The sequence below is a fragment of the Panthera tigris genome, chromosome C1 (assembly GCF_018350195.1).
Source record: "Panthera tigris isolate Pti1 chromosome C1, P.tigris_Pti1_mat1.1, whole genome shotgun sequence".
Classification (NCBI taxonomy): Eukaryota; Metazoa; Chordata; class Mammalia; order Carnivora; family Felidae; genus Panthera; species Panthera tigris.
The window spans coordinates 2,178,809-2,197,533 of NC_056667.1; the positions used below are offsets into that span (position 1 = coordinate 2,178,809).

The 18,725-nt window shown below is 64.4% G+C and overlaps 2 protein-coding genes across 3 annotated transcripts; both read left to right on the forward strand.

Annotated features, from left to right (window-relative positions):
* The first annotated feature begins 219 nt into the window (after positions 1 to 219).
* Positions 220 to 14,430, forward strand: CCDC27 (coiled-coil domain containing 27). Its single transcript, XM_042997294.1, is given in 14 exon segments — positions 220 to 270; positions 380 to 455; positions 458 to 765; positions 1,169 to 1,307; positions 2,598 to 2,693; positions 3,238 to 3,392; positions 6,116 to 6,277; positions 7,170 to 7,265; positions 7,580 to 7,889; positions 8,033 to 8,163; positions 10,518 to 10,595; positions 10,898 to 11,110; positions 12,572 to 12,676; positions 14,197 to 14,430. Coding segments are annotated over 14 exon segments (2,046 nt in total). The 3' UTR covers positions 14,323 to 14,430.
* Positions 14,431 to 15,377: 947 nt separating this feature from the next.
* SMIM1 (small integral membrane protein 1 (Vel blood group)) lies at positions 15,378 to 18,558 on the forward strand. 2 transcript variants are annotated; one of them, XM_042996246.1, is made up of 4 exons: positions 15,378 to 15,539; positions 15,760 to 15,893; positions 17,485 to 17,604; positions 17,781 to 18,558. In XM_042996246.1, the coding sequence occupies exons 3-4, from the start codon at positions 17,495 to 17,497 to the stop codon at positions 17,905 to 17,907; spliced, it is 237 nt and encodes a 78-aa protein (XP_042852180.1). In that variant the 5' UTR covers positions 15,378 to 15,539; positions 15,760 to 15,893; positions 17,485 to 17,494; the 3' UTR covers positions 17,908 to 18,558. The 2 variants fall into 2 exon arrangements, with proteins under 2 accessions (XP_042852180.1, XP_042852181.1); XM_042996247.1 differs by having other exon boundaries at positions 15,378 to 15,507.
* Positions 18,559 to 18,725: the final 167 nt, after the last annotated feature.

An 18,725-nucleotide genomic window follows, 5' to 3' on the forward strand; every position in this document is an offset into this window, starting at 1 on the left:
GGTGGCTCAGTCGGTGAAGCGTCCGACTTCGGCTCAGGTCATGATCTCACAGTTGGTGAGTCCGAGCCCCGTGTTGGGCTCTGCACTGACAGTGTGCAGCCTGCTTGGGATTCTCTCTCTCTCTCTCTCTCTCTCTCTCTGCCCCTCCCCACCTACCCTGCTGGTGCGCACGTGAGTGCTCTCAAAATAAACTTAAAAAAAAATTATACAAGAAACGAAATGCTTCTTAAATTTCCATATCGGAGCCACGGCAGCGGGGTCCAACTTCAGGTAAGGCAGAGCACTGATGGGGGGGGAAGGACAGAGACAAGAAGGGACCGGGCCGCCGGGGCCTCGGCCGCCTCTCCTGGGAACAGCTTCTGGGTCCCCTCGCGGGCAGGAAGTTAAGACGAATCACAGAAAATTAGGCCAAACGGCACGGCCTGTTTCTATGGAGACGTCAGTGATGCCACACACGCTCCCGGATCCCGCAGGACGCGGGGCTTCCGGAGCCGGTCCCGCCCGGGCCTGAGCAGGCGTACCCGTGAGCCCGGCTCCCGCAGAGGCCGACCGTCCACGGCGTCCTTCCGCTGCCCGACCGCGGTCTCTGCACCTGCCCTGAGGATGCTGCGGGCCGGAGCCCTTCCCCCCAAGAAGCGCAGCCCGGAGCCCAACCCGCTGGAGAAGGGCGTGCTGCCCCTGCAGAGCGTGGCCGGCCACGGCAGCTGCGGGGGGCACGGCCTCAGCAAGTCGGCTCGGGCCCTCAGCCGCTTCTACGGGAAGATGGTACGGGGTCCCGGCGGGCGGACGGCCTGCTTCTGCCCCTCGACCGAAGGCCTCCAGATACGCTCCGGAGATGGCCCCAGAAGGGCAGATTCTGGGGGGTGCAGAGCCCGTGAGCGAGGAGGCACCGTCCGCCTTGAGCCTTCCTCAGAGGGGTCTCCAGGAGGAGCCAACGGGGAGAGGAGAGGATGGGGGGGGGGGGAAGCACAGCCGGAAGGTCCCTGGATGTACCTCAGGCTCCAGGAGACCAGAGAGCCAACCCAGGGTCCCCAAGGACTCCCCAGGCGGATGCCGCCATGTCTCCAGCCGGTGCACACGCTGTCCTGAAGCTCGCGGTGCTCGGGGAGAGGGGCAGGCGGCTTCCAGGGTCTCCTCTCTCAGTGTCTCGTTGTCCCCACTCCACCAGGACGGACGCAAGCAAGACGCCGATGCCAGCGCCGAGGACACCAGCTTCACGGCCGAACTGGAGGAGCTGAGAAAGCTGTTCCTCGCGCGGCCTGACTGCCCTCGGTTCAGCACCAGGGCCACGTCCATGTGTCCTTACGGTGAGAGCCACCGACCCGGGGGCTCCCGCGTGAAACCGCCTCCTTCCCCCATGGAGTCGGGCGGCATTCCCTGCTGGCACATGTCAGCCAGAGCGGCGGCCCGCGGTGGCTGTGCGCGGTGGCCGCGGTTGCTGCTGCTGCTGAAACTCGCTGTGTGGGCAGGAGCCCCAGGTGGAACCAGCAGCAGAGGCAGAGGCCGGAGGGATGGGAGGGGGAGGGGTAGGAGGAGGGAGGGGTGGGAGGAGGGAAGGGTGGGAGGAGGAGGGGTGGGAGGAGGGAAGGGTGGGAGGAGGAGGGGTGGGAGGAGGGGGGTGGGAGGAGGAGGGGTGGGAGGAGGGAAGGCTGGGAGGAGGAGGGGTGGGAGGAGGGGGGTGGGAGGAGGAGGGGTGGGAGGAGGGAAGGCTGGGAGGAGGAGGGGTGGGAGGAGGGAGGGAAGGTAAAGCCTCCTTTCTTTTCCCTGGTCTCCTTCAGCCGACTCAATACGCTTGGGGGAGGGGGGAGAATGTTGAAAATTCTGGAAGCTGCCAAAAAGGGGTCATAAGGCCAAAGACAGGAACAAACCCCTGTGAGGAGCCCGACAGCCGCCTGGTGGTGCCAGGCCCCGCTCTGACCCGGGAGAACCGGGGGCTTTGAGAGGGCAGCCGGGCACTCCGTGGTCACCAAGGGGTACTGGCCAGGCCAGGCAGCACCCCATACCCCTCAGGTCCCAGCCTGCACTGGGCCCACGTGCCCGCACATGACATTGTCCGAAGGGACAGGGCAACGGAGGCTTAGTGCTGTGGCCGGGAACAGGAGCTTGTTCGTGTCCGAGGTGGGGGCCCCTACCAGCACCCCTCTGTCAGGCCTGGGACCTCAGCGGCCTGTGCTCCCCATCCAGGACTTGTGGGCTGGGCTGGCCGGGATGGCTGGGGGACCACAATGCGTCCTGCATGCTGCTCGTGGCGCGAACCGTGACAGCTCGGGGGCAGCTGGGTCTGCCCTTCGGGACAGAGGGGCTTCTCAGATACCATGAAGCTGAGCCTTTTTTACAGGAGATGCGGGGTCCTTCCGGGGAGGGGTGCCTCCATTTGGAGAGACTCAGCTGCACCTGCTGCTCTGGGCCGGCACACCAACGCGGGCAGGAGGACGGAACCGTGTCACGTTCAGTCCCAGGGTTCCCGCAGGTCCCCTGACACGGCACCTTTAATCCCACCTGAGGTTTACAAAGAAATGGAAGCGTGGCTCCTGCCCTGGAGGTCATGGAAGGTGTAGCCTTAGCGGCCATCAGCTGGCGTCTTGAACCCCCTGCAGGTTCAGCCATCTCAGCCGAGTTATCCGAGGAGTTGCGCGTGGCACTCGATTCCTGGAAGGCGACCCAGGACCCGTTCTCCAGCCAGCAGGTGGACGGTGAGGGCAGGGCCGGCCGCCACCGGGGTCCTCTCCTCATCATGCCAGACCCGAGGCCTCTGCCTGTACCTGCCCCTGTCCCCTGCTCTCCCCAGGCCTCCCTGATCCTGCCCCGTGGGGACCACCTGCCTGGCTCTGTGTCTCTGACACAGGGTGCGTCCCTCCTTGAGTAGAACACACTGTTCCCACACACGAATATACTTTCTGTCCTTTATCCAAAGACGATCTCTGCACGCAGAGGTCTCCTTTGAACGCCAGGAAACCCCTCACAAATGTCTGGGCCACCTGGCGCACCGCGGCATCAGCATGACCCCTGCTGTCCTGGCCCCCAGGCCCCGGGAATCTCGCAGGGCTGCTTTCACCATTTCCCTCCCTTTCTTCAACACACACTTGGGCAGGTGGGGAAGGATGGACAAGGGTGGTCACAAGTAGGGGTGTGGTGAGCCCGGCCGGGCAGTGAAGGGTTTCTGGGGGGGACACGATCATGGAAGGCCCCGGGGCCGCTCAGCATGGGACTAGTCTGACTGCCCCCGCTTCTCGACAGGGCGCCTCCTTCCCTTTAGTAAGAGCGCCTGTGAGTTCAACTATTTGAGGACAAGCGAATCCCGGATGATAAGCCCGGTCCCCAGCAGCCCAGTCCTAGCGCACAGCCAGCTGAGAAAGCACGTGCCCTGGTACATCTCCGTCATCCATGAGAAGGTACGGCCGTGTGCAGAGCCCTGGGCACAGACTCTGAGCCGCATGCCCCAGCTCCGCATCCCGCTGGAGAGGAGGGCCGCGGCCACCCCAGGGGCTCTCGTCCCGGGATCCGGTCAGCTGTTCAGGCAGGTCCCCAGACGCGGCCGAAGCTGACCCCCAGCTCCCTCTTCCGGTTCCGTGAATCAGACGTTTCCAAACCCTGCAGCCCCCGTGTGCCTTCACCCCAGTGGGCGGCAGGTTAAGCTGGCGTGGGTCCCACCCCCTGGCATGCAGCTCGCCCCACGAGTCATGACCTCAACCATTCACATGCCTTTGACCCGATATTTCCACTTGGGAGGATGTATTCTTAAAGATTAACAACCAGCTCGGTGTGCAAAGATCTACCTACGAGTTGATTTGTTGGGATTTGATTCTCTGCATCCTTGTTTGTGACAGAGAACGGCCCGTAATTTACCTGTCTGGTAATTCTCTTGTTTGCTTTTGGTGTCAGAGTAAATCTGGCCTCGAAACAAACCACCAAGCGGTGCCCGGGTGGCTCAGTCGGTTAAGCGCCCGACTCTGGATCTCGGCTCAGAGCATGATCTCACGGTTCATGGGTTTGAACCCCGCATCCGGCTCCATGCTGACAATGCCGAGCCTGCTTGGGATTCTCTCTCTCTCTCAAAATAAATAATAAACTTAAGAAGTTTTTTTTTAAAAACCATCGAAAAGTTGGGAGGCATTTTCTCCCTTCCGTTCTCTATCCTCTGGAAGGGTCTACACGAGATTGGTGAAGAATTCATCACTGAGGACTCCTGCAGAGTCCTCAGAGAGAAGGTTCTACAAATAATGAAGTCACCTCCTTGAAAGATATTCAGAGTTCCTTCTCCCTCTTGTTTCAGTTTGGGGAAGCGATGTTTTTGTTTTTTGTTTTTTTTAGGAATGTGTCTGTTTCATGTAAATTTTCAAATTTATTGGCCTAGTCCTGTACAGGATGGTGTTTTATTACCCCTCTAATTTCTGCAGAGAGAAAGCATGCCTCTTCTCCATTCCTGATGGTGCTAACTCCTGCCCTCTCTCTTTCTCTCCATCTGTCCTGCTAGGTGTTTATCAACGTTAATAGTCTTTTCTTAGAACCTGCTTCTGTAGTTGTCTTAAAGCTGGTGAAGCTTTCATGGCCGTCATGGAAATGAGCACACAAAATGTTGAGTAGCTGGTGGGCACACAAAACCCTGAGGGTGTGGGTCCATGGGTCTTCGTGTTACCTTTGATTCCCGAAACTCTGCCTCGACATTTTCTGATAGATTTCACAACTTTGAAAGTGTTGATATCCTGGGACCACTTTGGGGAAAGCCTGAGGCTCTAATTAGCTAGAGCCACACAGATCTGTGTAAAAGAATGTTCTTTGCAACATGGTGTTCTTAGGCAAACAGCGGGAAGGGGTATTACCAGCTGGCGGATGTGAACGGGCCTGGGGAAGGGCTGCAGGCTTGGCTGCCTCCAGGAGCTCGGAAGGCGTCCTTAGGGCTGTCTTTCCCTCATCTCCGCCTGGTCTGAACTGGCTGAGGTGATGCTTCATCACTGGAGGGAGGCCAGAGAGCCACCTGCAGCCACAAGCCGCCAGTCGCACCGAACATCCCCTTTCCAGCCACCGCTGTCCAGTTTGGGACACATGCGTGGGTCTCGATCACTATGTCAGGGGAAAGAGGTGCGATTTTGGCAAAGTCATTTTAACGTAATTGTGTAAGCAGTTCCGCATTCCTTCAGATCCCCCCGCCCCCCGCCCCCGCCATGCTGCTGGCTCCTCCCCTCCCCCCCCCCCCCCGCCATGCTGCTGGCTCCGCCCCCCGCCATGCTGCTGGTTCCGCCCCTCCCCCCATGCTGCTGGCTCCGCCCTCCTACTGGCTCCGCCCTCCCGCCATGCTGCTGGCTCCGCCCCTCCCCCATGCTGCTGGCTCCTCCCTCCTGCTGGCTCCGCCCCTCCCCCCGCCATGCTGCTGGCTCCCCCCCCCCTCCCCTCCCCCACCCTCCCAGATCTTCGTCCACCTTCTCCTCTGCCACAGCCTCAGCTCTTTTCTGAAGCCCTGAGGTGGGTGGCTAGGCCGTTGGTTCCCTGCGGGCCCCAATCGGTGCGCGTGGGGCTCGGAATCCGTGCCCTCCGTGGCCTCGGCCTCACCCTACAAATCTCCATATGTCTTGATGTTGATCATTGTTCCGTTTCAAACTTCTAACCTCCTTGGCGCATCTGCTTCTTTGACTCGTGGGCCCCGTGGAAGCCTGGCACTTAAATCCCAAACATCTGGAGGGCTTCCTAGCTGCCTCCTTTTCCTCCGGCACCTGTGCCTGGACCACCTCCCTCCGGCCTCAGCTCAGATCTGCTGGTGGCAAGTCCTCCGGTTTCCGTTTGTCCAAAAACATCTGTATCGTGTCTCCGACTCTGAGGAACTGGGGGCACCGAGATTTTGAGCACAGAAGGTGGAGGGGCAGAGGGCGGGGCTCTCTGACAAGGCCCCGGGGCGGGGGTGGGTGGCTGGGGCCAGGCCTGAAGGGCAGGTACCAGGAGCCCACCCCCCCAGGCAAGGATTTGGGACCTGCCCTTAGGCAGGGGTGGCTGGGATTTCAGGGTGCCTGAACGGCAGGCCTGCCCTTCGTGGGCTCAGAGCTGCCGGTCTGCAGGCGCCCCGAGAGGGTGGGCCCGGGAGGGGCTCGAGCGGCACATGGGGGCCACCTGCGCTTCTGTGCAGGATCACTGCCTGCGGACGCTGGGGGAGGAGGTGCAGCGCCTGTCCCAGCTGGAGTTCCTGCTTCGGAAGAAAGACGAGGAGGTCGCGGCCCTCCAGGAGGAGAGGGAGGCCTTGAAGAAGCAGCTGAAATTCCTCCTCCAAAGCAAAAGCCAAGAGATATTGGTATGTCAGGGCACGGGGTGAGCAGGGGGCCTGAGCCACGAGCTCTGCCGCTAAGGGTCCAAAGCAACGGGTAGCCCTCGGGCCCCCCCGCAAGTGCCCCGTCGTCCCGGAAGCCTGCCACGTCCTGGTGGGGGCGGGGGCTCCACGTAGAAACAGACCCCTGTGCTTTGCTGCCCACTTACTTGGTCCCTGGGGCGGGCCGTGTGTCTGTCTGGACTCCGCTTCCTTCCCGTAAGATGAGGGCCGGATCCTCCGAGACCCTGAAGGATGGAAGGAGCCCTGAAGGTGGCGTCCGGGGCTGAGACATGGACCCGGTGGGTGTGGCGGCTCAGATGAGCCAGGTCTGTTCTGCCTGCAGGACGTTCAGTGTCCTTGCCTACAAAGCAGGGGGGGGGGGGTGCTGCCCCTTCCCAGGTCTGGACAGAGGGCTGAACCAGGCAGGTGCTGGTAGGGCTCGGGGAAGCAGTCGCCTGGTCTTTTCTAAAACTTGATTTCTTTCATCCCTGAGGATACAGCCCAGCATTATGCTGGGGGCACACATGAGGCAGGGGCGGGGACCCCCGAGATGCCACCAGAGAAAGCTGGACCAGACACCGATGGCACGGTGCCAGCAGGCAGGGGCAGCAGGAATCTCCGGGGGCCTGGGGGCGTCAGCCTGCCTTCCCTGCTCCCCAGCACCCCTCCCCCGGGGGCGCTTAGAGAGCTGTGAGCCGCAGGAAACATGGGCCTGCTCACGTGCAGGCCACCGCCCCCCTTCTCAGCAACACAGCACCCTTGGCAGGAGGACGCTGGCTCCCCTCCCTCCCCCGCAACGTGGAGAGGCTGCTGACCCCTTCCAGAAGGACAGGTCTCACCCCCCGGGGGAGCCGAGGCTCACGCAGGCGTCTTACAGGAGCAGCCCTCAGAGTCTGCACCAAAGCCCTTGGGGAAGCTGAGCATCCCGAGACCCTTCTTCGGAGACGAGGAGGAGTTGCAGCACAGAAGGCAGGTGCGGGCCTGTCGGGAAACGGGGCGGGGGGGGGGGGGCGGGGCGAGGCCTGACCCCGGGCCACATCTGCAGGGCAGCCGGGCGGGGCCCAGGCCACGGTGTCCCACCCGTAGCCCTCACCTGCTGGCCTTTCCCCAGTCGTAGGCCCTCAGACACCCCTGGGGGGAACAGGTGCAGGGTGGCGGGACTCCAGCCCCCCTGCCCCGGGGGGTGCCAGGGTCTCCGAGTGGACGAGGCTGACCCTGCCCCGGCTGGGGGGGGGCCGCGGCCCCACGCGCAGTGCACTCCTGCCCGGCGTGCCTTCCGTGTCCCAGCCGCAGGACGAGTGTTCCGCGACCCGCAGGGGCAAGGACCTGGAAGTGGATGGCGGCCAAGGAGACGAGGCGGGAGAAGCAGAGGGCGGGACGGGCAGCGGGGAGGCTGCGCCCGAGGAGGGGGCTGAGGTGGAGGAGGCGGAGGAGGAGGAGGTGCAGGGGGCCGAGGCTCAGTCTAAGAGAAGCTCGAGCTCCCTGGAAGAGGCCTTCGAGCGGGAGCTGGTGGCCCAGCTGGAGGAGTACGAGCAGGTGATCTGGGAGCTCCAGGACGAGCTGCAGGTGACCAGGACCAGATACTCGCTCGCGACAGGTGCGGCCCCGGGGCCCGGGAGCCTGGGGGCGGGGGGGGGGGGGGGGGCAAGGGACCGAGGCCCGCGGGGCGGGAGGCCGCCACCCTCAGCCCGGCTTCTCAGGCCCCTCCCCTCGCTCCTCTCCTCCACGGCGCTCACGCAGGAGCCATCACGTCCTTACAACGCCGAGTGGGTTTCCAGGAGTCCCGGCTGCGGCGGGTGCACACGGAGAACGAGGCCCTGCAGAGGGAGCTTCGGGAGCGGGCGGACCAGCTACGCGCCATGTCCAACAAGGTGGCCGTGCCCTTGTCACCCTGGCACTGGGAGCCGGGAGCCGGGGCGGCCCCGCACCGTCCACCCCGGGCCGCTCGGCTCCGGGCCGCTTCCCAGGAGCCCCGCCCCGCGTCCACCCGCCCCTAGCTGAGCACCGTGTTTTCTCGAAGTTTTTCACACTCACAGCGTAAAGAATCAAGGAGTCCCACAGGCTCGTCGCCCCAGTAGGTGTGTCCACCCTCCTCCCCCTCACGCGCCCCTCCCCCACGGCGGCCGCTCTCAACTCTTCCTTAGGAATCGCTCTGCAGGTTCCCGGACGGCATGCTTCCAACGCCCGTTCTGGAACTTTCTGCATCATCACATTATCTATGGCTTCCTCCTTCCTCCCCTGCCTGGGGTCCCCAACGCAGGGAGGTCCGCCTCCTGCCGGTGTCCCCCACCCAGGACCCCCAGGGGGGTGCGGGTGGGGGCACGTTGTCAGCAGCACACGCCTGCCTGGGGCTGAAACACGGGCTTCCGGAATGAGGATTAAGGTCCATTCTCTCTTCTGACCTACTCCCGCGTCTTCATGGGAGTGCATCCTGCAGCGATCTTTTGATAAAAAAATGAGTAGGTGGGGGCACCTGGGTGGCTCAGTCGGTTGAGCATCTGACTTCGGCTCAGGTCATGATCTCGAGGTTCGGGAGTTCGAGCCCCGTGTCGGGCTCTGTGCTGACAGCTCAGAGCCTGGAGCCTGCTTCGGATTCTGTGTCTTCTTCTCTCTCTGCCCCTCCCCGGCTTGAGCTCTGTCTCTGTCTCTCTCAAAAATAAATAAACATTAAAAAAATTTTTTTTTCATAAAAAATAAATTTAAAAAAAAAAGGCCACCTGGGGTGCCCAGGTGGCTCGCGGTCAGTTAAGCATAGGACTCTTGATTTTGGTTCAGGTCGTGATCTCACGGTCCGTGGGATCGATCCCCAAGTCAGGCTCTGTGCTGACAGCTCAGAGGCTGGAGCCTGCTTCAGATTCCGTGCCCCACCCCCGCTTGTGTTCTGTCTCCCTTTCAAAAATGGATAAGCATTAAAAAAAATTTTTTTTTAAAAATGAGTGTAAACTGGGGGGACACCGTACTCTGCGAACGGCCTGCTTCTACTTGGCGGCAGAGTGTGGCCGGGACAGCGCCTTCCGTCAGTGTGTCCCCGCCTCTTGCTCGCCCGGGCCCAGGCCGGGTGGCCGCGGTGCCGTCCTGGTCCCCGGTGCCCTGAAAGCTGGCAGACTTGTGCCATCGCGGCCGGTTCACCGTCCTGGGCTCTCCGGGACCAACCGGGAACGCGTGTCCTGTGGTTCTGGAAGCTCACGTTTATCTCGGTTTTTCGTTTCCTCCTCTTGTCTCTCGAACCTTCCGTCCTCCTGGCGTCCCTAGACCCGGTTCCCCCTCCTCTTCCAGTGTCCTGGTCCGTCTGCCGTGCTTTCCTCGTTCTCCGCACTTTCTCCACAGCCTCCTCCCTCCTGCCTTTGTCACACCGACGCCTCCCAGATCCGCCTTGTTCTCCGAACGTCCTTGTATCTTTTACCTCAAGATCGGTGGCCGGTCTGACCTCGCGCAACACTCCTGGCTGCCGGCCTTAATTACTGCAACATCTCTCTCTCTCCTGCAGGTGTCCTGTGTCCCTCCGCCTCGGTCTCTGTCGTTCGCGAGAGAGCTTTGCTCCAGCGTCAGGGCCGAGCGGAGTGGCCACGCGGTGCTCATTTTGTGCTTCACGCACAAGGGCACACGGGCCCCCGTCAGCCCAGCGTTCAAGGTCGTCTCGTTAGGGCTTTCCTCTTAATTTGCTCAGATTGCCCCGGAATCTGGCACCTGGGAGGGTTTCTTGCCTGTGATGTAAAGGCCCAGCTGCTGGTGTTCCCGGAGGCCCAGGGGGTGGGGGGGAGCCCACATCTGGAGCCTGGGGTCGCCACCCCCACACTGAGCCTGGCACCTCCCCCGCCGGAGCCCCTCTGCCAAACCCCGGCCCCCAGCCTCCCGCCAGGCGGACAAGGGGCAGGCTCCTCGCCGCTCAAGGTTGGGGACCGGTCTGCCACTCAGTTCCTGAAATGGTCACCACCGACCCCCACCCCACACGAGGCTCCACACCCAGAAGCAGCCGCACCTCCAACTCCTGAGACTGGGGGACTCCGGGAGGGAGCTGGGCGCGTCAGCTGTCCCCGCCGCTGGCTCAGCACCCATCCCCCTTGGCTCTGCCCAGCTCCCCGCGTGTTTGCAGGCCCCCGTCCTTCTCCCTGCCCTTGGCAGGGGTCCTGCGGCTTCTGTGGCACCGAGGCTCGGGGAGACGGGTGGACACCGGTGTCCCGTCCGTCCTCCCGTTCCCTGAGCCAACCCCCCTTCTGCCTTCCAGTTCTCCAACCTCAGGGAAGACAAGAAACACGAAGAGATGATGGGCCTCATGGAGAAGGACAACTTTCTCCTCCGCCAGGTGACCGCCAGGCGTGGTTAAACGGTCAGCCAGATCTTGCTGTTTTTGCTGTAAGCCCTGACGCAGCGTGGGGGAGGTGAGCCGCGAACCGGCTTCGCAGTCAGTCGGGGGCCCCCCTCCGTCAGGCGGCACCCCCATCGGCAGTGGCTGGAACGCAGGTGCACACAGAGGCTCCTCGCCACTGCTGACTCCACATCTGGCTTGAACTCGGTGACGCCGGCCGTCTTGGGGGGACAAAGGGGCGGGGAACACGGTGACCCTACTCCCCCGTCCTCCCTCCCCCCCCCCCCCCGCCCCCGCAGCAAGTGGCGGAGCTGCAGAGCAGACTCGCCAAGCAGGAACACATCATCTCGGAGCTGGAGGCCAAGGTCAGCCAGCTGCAGGACCAGGTGAGCCAGAAGGAGGGCCAGCTGCAGAGACAGAAGTGGCTGCAGGAGGAGATGGGGAGCAGGAACGAGATGATCCAGCAGGCGGAGCTGCAGGCCCGCGTGGCCCTGGAGAGCGCGCAGTCCCGGGTAGGCCCCGCGTGCAGAGCCAGGGCGCCCCGGGCTGGGGAGCTCAGGGAGTGAGCAGGGGCTCAGGCTCTTCCCCCTCGTATCCCGGCCCCCCTGGCGCAGAGCTGCGCTCCAGAAATGGTGGTGGAGACAGCAGAGGTGTGAGGGGCCTTGCACACTTCGGCCCCGAGGCGGGGGCAGCCTCGCCCGCTTCATGGATGGAGTCGCTGCCTTGACTTGTGCTGGGAGTGGGCACCAGGGCTTGGCCGCCCGGCTCTCTGGTCAGGGGGTATGCTAGTAACGCCACCATCTCCTTGCAAGTTACGGGTGCTTGCCATGGGTCTGACACTGTTCTAAGCAGCTCGCTGAAGTCTTCTAACCTTGTGCACAAAGCTACAAGCAGGTATTCTCAGCGTCCTCACTATGTACGTAAAGGCACCCGCCTTTACGTACATAGTGCCTGGAGCGCTACGTACATAGGTGCCTACGTACATAGGTGCCTACGTACATAGGTGCCTACGTACATAGGGCCTGGAGCGCTGTGCTGAGAGGGTGAGCCTAGGCCCGGGGTTGGCAGGAAGGGGTGTCAGGACCTGCCAGTGATGCCTGAGACAGCCCGGGCGTGGGGCACTGTGGCCGGACACCCCCAGCTGACGGCCACCTCCAGTAGAAAGGGCGAGACCCCCACACCAGTGCGGTGCCAGCACCGAGCTGGCATCGGTCCACACTGGAAAACATGGGAGCCCCCCCCCCACCCCCGCCCAAGGTCCCGGGGCTGCTAACATCCCCTCTGTCCCGGAGCCAAAGTGGACCCTCCTGCAGCCTCTTCAGGCTGGTTCCCCCTTGGCCCTCCTGCTCTGTTGGGGCTTCCGGACGCGGAGGCCAAGGAGCTGCTAGCGTGCCGCCGCCAGAACTCGGGGGGCCCCATCTGAGGGCTTGTGGGGTACAGGCGGGCGGAGGCGGGCTGGGGCCCTGCACGTGCACAGCCAGGCCCATGACAGCGAGACCAGACAGCCTGAGCCCCATCCTCATCAACACCCGGTTAATGCCCTGTCAGCGGCTAGTTACCGCCAGCAGCACGAGGCAAGGAGGGAGGGACCCCCAAGTGCCCCCTCTAATGCTAACAGGGAGGGGCTGACAGGCTCGCAGGGCGCCCTGGGGTCGGGAGGGGGCTGCACCAGTTCCCTAGGGGAAGGGGGTGGCCCGGTGGGGGGTTGTTCAGAGCTCTGGTCCCCCCCTCCCTTTTAAAACCATTTCTTTTTCAATTAAAAAGGAAAAAAAAAGCAGTAGAAAGTCTTAAAGCCTTGGTGTCGGGCCCCCTGGGCCTGGGTTTGGATCCGGCCCCTTGTAGCTCACGGGCAGACCAGCCGGCCTCTCCGACCTCTTCCGGCTTCTGCGGCTGTGAAAAGCGAGGGCACGTCTACCTTCTGAAAAGCTTCAAGCCGGGGTGGTGACTCCCCCGCTCCTTCCCTTTGCTCACAGCTCGAAAGACTAAGAAACAACATCATCCAGGCCACCTTCAGCACCTCCGGGACCAAGTCCTTGGCCACTGAGATCTCTGACAATGACATTCTGGAGGCCTTGCAGGTACATTTGGCGCTGGGCTGCCTCCTTGTCCCCGAGGCCGCGTCTCTGGGCGGGCGCCGACTAATCTGCAGCCAGAGGCGGAGGGGAGAAGCCAGCATGGATGCCACGGACCCCCATTCTGGTTCTGTGTCACTGTTCGCCGTCACCCGGGGATCATCCTTACTCTCTGCTCAGGCAGAGGGGGACCGGACCCCTCGAAAGGGTGGCGATGTTGTACAGCTGGCGAGGCTAGCCGCTCTCGGCCTTCGGTGACCCCCAGCAGCAAGTCCGCGGGGGATGCACAGGGGCGGGGGGCCGAGCTGCCGGAGTCCTGGAGGTTCCCCCGCAGCAGGGACCCTGGCCCACCCAGCCTCTTCAGGGATGCTTCTCAGCACCTCGGCGTGGCCTCAGCTGGGATAGTCATCTGTTCAGGCAGGACCCTGGCACAGACCCCTCCCTGGCCTTGGCCCACGCTGTCATCTTGCTGACCCCAAACAGAGGCCTCACAGGGGCACGGTGGTGCAGGGAACATGGTGCAGACTTTGGGGCCGGCAGGGGTCAGTCACCACCCCTGTGGTCCTCGGCTGAGAAGCTGTGGCCGGGTCACTTGAGTTCAGAGCCACGGAGTTTCCCTCTGCACGAGGGAGAGAGCATGTCTGCCTCGGGGCGTGGTGGGGAGAGGGCCCTGGGAGCCGAGCCCCTGACCCGCACGTGCTCTGTGCGGCCCCGTGTGCTGCTCACAGGGGCTGCTTCGGTCCCCACGCCGCAAGCCTCCCACGGCAGGGCGCTTGCCACCAGTGCCTGTCCCCTTCCAGTGCCCCGCGTTTCCCTGAGACCTGATTTCTTTCCTCTGCGCCGTGGGGGTGGGGCCGCGGCCAGTGGCGATCCCGCAGGGTGGCAAAGGTCTCAGGGGAGGGGGCCCTGCATGAGGACCTGGGGGGAGGTCTCTGCAGCCTGGCTACCGTTGCTTGGGGAGAGGGAGAGGGAGGGGGCAGAGAAGAAAAGGGGGAGGAGAGGGAGAGAGAAGGAGGGGGAGGAGAGGGAGAGAGAGGGAGGGGAGAGAGAGGGAGGGAAGGGTCCTCCGTACCACCCAGTAGTCAGGGAAGAATCCTTTCCCCTGCCAGTGTCGGACACAAAGGACACAAAACAGTGACCGGCGGTGAAGCAGGAGAGGTGAGGGAGGGGGCAGGACAGAAGGGCCTGGAGGGACAGGCTCCGTGGCCTCTGAGGTCTCTCGGTCGGGGGGCTGCTGGGGATTCGCAGGGGACCTAGTGCTGCTTCAGGGGAGAGCGACTGCGGCCCGTGGGGGGGAGGGGCTCTCTTCCCCACTCCGAGTTCTGTGGGCTTCATCTCCCGGGGCCTGACCAGCAGCGGTGGGAGCGTTTTCTGCACAGAAGTTCGCAAATGCTGCAAGACCACAGCTTTCCCCCCTGGAGAGCCGGTGTCAGTGCTCCGTGCAGGCCCTGCTGCCGGCTGCCCTTGGTGGGGGGTGGTGGTGGAGCAGCGGCGCCCCCGCAGCCACGGCCTGTGCTCCTCCCCAGAGGATCATCTCTGAGCGAGCCGACTACTACAATCAGCTGAAACAGAAAGGCATCAGGACGCCTCCCCTGCACCAGTCGGAGGCCCCTTCCTCCCAGAGCAAGTCCAAGAAGCTGGCCTCCAAGTAGAGCCCGCCTGCCCACGCGCCCCCGCCCCCCCAGACGCTGGGCCCCAGCTCGCGGGGCCATCGTGTGTGGCCCGGTCTTCTCGCTTTAGAATTAAACCCTGTCCTTGGCCATGGGCTCAGTTTCTCTTTCCCTCCGGGACTCGTGGGGGCTCGGGTTCCGTCCGCAGCCCCCATCCGCATCCCTGGCTCCTTCCTGGGGAGATCCCCACACGGAGCAAGGGCCCCCTCCAGAGGCCCCGGGGTTTGAGGGCCTGAGCCTGGGTGCCTATCGGCTCCTTCAGTTGGGCCCACCGGGGGCCACTTCCGAAATGGGGGCTTCCCTGGCTGGGGCGACCCCTTTGGAAGAGGGTGGATGGAGGCCGTTTTTCCTGCTGCTGTTCCTTTCCATCACTCTGCGGGAGGGACAGCTCCAGGCGGCCGGCCAGGCACCTCTGTCTGCGTCCTGCGCACCGCAGGCTTCGGGCACATAAACAGGCGCTGAATGAAGGAACCCATCAGGCGCGGCTCTGCTCTCCGCCCGCACCCGTGCGCGCAGCCAGACCCGCCTCGCCCAGGGCGCGAACTGAAGGGACGCAGCGGGTAGCTCCGCAGCGCCCCCCCCCCCCCCCCCCCCCCCCTGCAGGCCGCCTCAACTCTCGGATCAGACCCAGGCGCGTCCGGAGGCTCCGGGCCCCGCTTCTGCGCCCGAGCCCGTCCCTGCGCGGTCTTGGTGGAGGACCCCCGCTCTCACGCCTGGGACCCCCCAGGGCCCAGCGGCTCCTTCGGCCTCTCTCCCTAGCCGCCCCTCGCGCCTGACAGCTCCTCTCCCTCGCGGCGCCCCTTCCCAGCGTGCCCTCGCCCCTGCTACGCCCTCCCTCACACGCTTCTCTTTCCCGCGGTCCCCTCTCCCCTGCGGGCCCTCGCCCCCGCGGCACCTACTGCCTTCCTTCCCTGCAGCTTGCACGCCCTCCGGCGGCGCCCCCGGGAGCACCTGCGGCCTGGGCTCGGCTTCCCGGCTCGCTTCGCCCCTGACCCCGCCCCTGACCCCGCCCCAGGCCCCGCCCCAGGCCCCGCTCCTCCCGGCCGGCTGCACGTCTGCGCTGCTCGGAGGCCCGGGGGCCGAGGGGCCTGTGGGACACGCGTCGGGGCGCAGCTTCCTGGTGCGGGCGGACCGCGGAGGTGGACCTGGCCGCGGCCCCCCTGGCCTGTGAGCGTCGCCCGGGAGAGCGGAATTGCGGGGTAGGAGGCGGGGGAGGGTCTGGGCCGGCCAAGCGACCCCCTCTCCCCGCCCCGCCCCGGCCCAACCCGTGGAGGGACGGCCACGAGCCGGAAAGGGCCATCTGGTTCCTGCTGGCCGCCCCGGGACACCCCAGAGCTCCTCCTTTCCCTCCCCGGCTCCTCGCAGAGCCCGTCCTCTACACTTTATTTTCTGTGGGTTTTTTCCCCCCCTGTTTTTCAGGTTGGAGGCATCGGCCGCACCTCGGACCTTGACCTGTGGCCTGGGAGGAGGTGAGATCTACTGGCCAGGCTCTGACCACCTGACCACCTTCCTGGGCTCCTGAGTCTGGGTTTCCTCGCCAGGACTCTCCCTTTGTAAGTTGTGGGCTCCTCGGGGGTGCTTTGGGAGCGAAGGGGTCTAAGGTATGGGGTGGTACCCGCGAGGGCCCCCAGCTTGGCTGGTGGCTCTGGGCAGCACAGCCCCAGGCTCTTGCTACAGGGCGGGACCTTCCAGTGGGGGGCTGGAGAGTGAGGCCCTCAGGAGCCCAGCTCTGGGCACTTCACTGGCTTCTAGGGGCTTTGTCCAGTCAGGGCAGCTTGAAAGCCACAGTCTCCATCGGTTGGGAATGCTTTCTGGTGCACACGATGGGAATTCCTTGTCCCAGACTTGAACAGGTGTGGGTTGAGTCTTCTCACACAAAGAAGCCCACAGGTGGGTAATGGGTGTGGATTTGGAGACCCCCCACCCTGTCAGGGCTGGCGTTGCGTGGCTATCCGGTAGCAAAATGGCTGCTGCAGCTCCGGCCATCACTGCAGGGCGGCCAGAAAGAAGCCGCTGCTATTTCTCTCGTGAGAGCAAAAACCCTGTAGCTCCTGCTACGCCCAGCGGCCGAGGTATTAAGCTTGAATTAGCCCCCGGCTGTCATTTAGGGCAGCACCTTGCTGCCTGGAACCGGCTAAGGATTGTGCCCCCAGGTGGAAGGAGGTGGACGTTAGGTAGACAGCTAACAGAGTCGGCCCAGTAGCCCCTTTCCCAGACCCACCTGGGAAAGCGGAACTCACACTCAGTGCGCGCTTGGCCTCCCTTGGGCCTGAGAACGGCCACTGACCTGAGTGGCTGCCACCAAGCAGGTGGCTCCCGCCTGAGAGGCAGGCCTTGAGGCTCCGAGATGGGCTTCCTCCCTTCCTCCCACTGGCCTGGGACGGGGGAGGCACGTCAGGAGTTTAAGAACTGCTGGGTTTCAGCAGTGTCTGGGTCGGCCTCTTGCCGTTCAGGGGCCCGCTGTGCCTTTAAGCCCCTCCCCAAGTGTCCCTGGGAGGGGGTCCCGGGAAGAGAGGCGCCTGGACGCCCCCCCACCCCCACAGGCCCCAGCTTCTCCCCCAGGCGGTGTCGGGGGAGGGGCTGCAAGTCGAGCAGGCCAGAGGACACAGGACAGGGCTGCCCGCCTGCCCCGGCCAGCCAGCCAGCCTGTACCAGCCGCCGCCCCGTCCCTGTCCTTCCCCGCCTCCGGGGAAGCTCTGGGGCCTGATCTGTCGGGAACGGGGAGGGGGGCAGCCGTTATCCGGCCAAGGACCCGCCGCGTCCAGTCTCCAGGGCCCAGCAGCTGTCCCGGAGGCCCCCGCGAGGGCCTGGCCTGGGTGGAGGCAGCCTCTCACATTCCTGAGGGTAGGGTTTGGCGGATTTGCAGCCTCCCTGGGTTGGATTCCCGCTTTGCCGGCTCCCATGTGACCCTGGCAAGTGGCTTGACCACTTGGCGTCGGTTCACCTGCTGAGCCAGGTGAGAAGGTTCCGGTAAAGGAGGAGCCCGGTAAAGGAGGAGCCCGCCGAGAGTGCCTCTGCCCTTCCCCCGCTCCGCCCCCTCAGCCCGCCCCTCCCCCCTCAGCCTGCGCCCCGCCCCCTCAGCGCCCGCCCCCCTCAGCCCCCCGCCCCCTCCCCTCAGCCCCTCCCCTGCCCCTCTGGCCGTAGCCCGGGCAGCATGCAGACCCAGCAGAGTGGCGTCCAGTACAGCAGGTGGGATGACAGCAGCCGGGACGAAGTCCACGTGGCTGCCGTGTCCAGCACGGAGGAGGCCTCAAGCTGGGCGAGGTGAGGGCTGGGGGGAGGAGCCCCGCCCGCTGGGTCACGCCCTCCGCCTGCCGCGTGTCAGCAGAGTGCCAGGCCCTCCTGCTTTCGGGGCCCACTGCCCCCCCCTCCCTCCCCCGCCCAGCCCCCGCAGCCCCCGCAGCCCACTCGGGCTCACGTGCTGGCGGTTCCCTCTCCAGGATCTCCCGGAAGCTGTGCTCAGGCAAGCTGGGCATCGCCCTGAAGGTGCTGGGCGGAGTGGCCCTCTTCTGGGCCGTCTTCATCCTGGGCTACGTCACCGGCTACTACGTACACAAGTGCAAATAAGGCTTCCCAGCACGCACGCATGTGCCCGGGGACGCGGGCCCGGGCGGACACCCCTGTACACCAGAATCCCCTTTGCATGCACAGACCCTCATGTACACGGATCCTTGTATACACCAGGTTTCCTCCACGTGCATAGACTCGCCGCCCCCCCCCCCCCCCCCCCCCAGACCCCACTGTGCAGCAAGCAGTCACTGGCCATCCAGGGGCACACAGAGGAACAGGGACACAGGTCCTCGATGACATATACACATGCCTCGCACAGGCAGCCAGCCAGGGGCACACGTGGCCGGGAGACTCGGCCCAGTCTGAGCTGGGTCCTCCCTGAGCTGGCGCTGTATGGGGCTGGGGGTGCCTGGGTGGGCCTCTGGGCCCTCTTGTTTTGTAAGGATGGCTCTGGGGGAGGCGGGGCTATGTATGTCCCTCTGCCCCGCCCCGCTCCCCGGGCTGAGACCCCATCCCGGAAGTCGATCCTGGGCAGGGTGGGGAGCGGGCGCCACCCTCAAGTGTTGTCTGCGGTGCGGTGGGCATAGTTGCTCCGGGGCTTGGAGCCAGCAGGAAGGCCGTTGCCCCCGCCATGCCCAGGGCGGATGGGAACCTGTGCACCGATGCAGTCATTAAAAGTCTGTTGCATGAAGGTTGGGTGAGGGCCTCTCCCACGGGGGCCCCCCAGGCGCCTGCCCACGTGAGGCCAGCTGGAGGCCCTCGGACAACAGTGGGAGGCTTCTGGGAAGGGCCCTTCCTCCCACTTGGCTCTGGGACTCCGTGTGTGTCAGCTGCGCCCTCTGGTGGGAAGCGAGCCCCTGGGGGTCGGCCTGAGG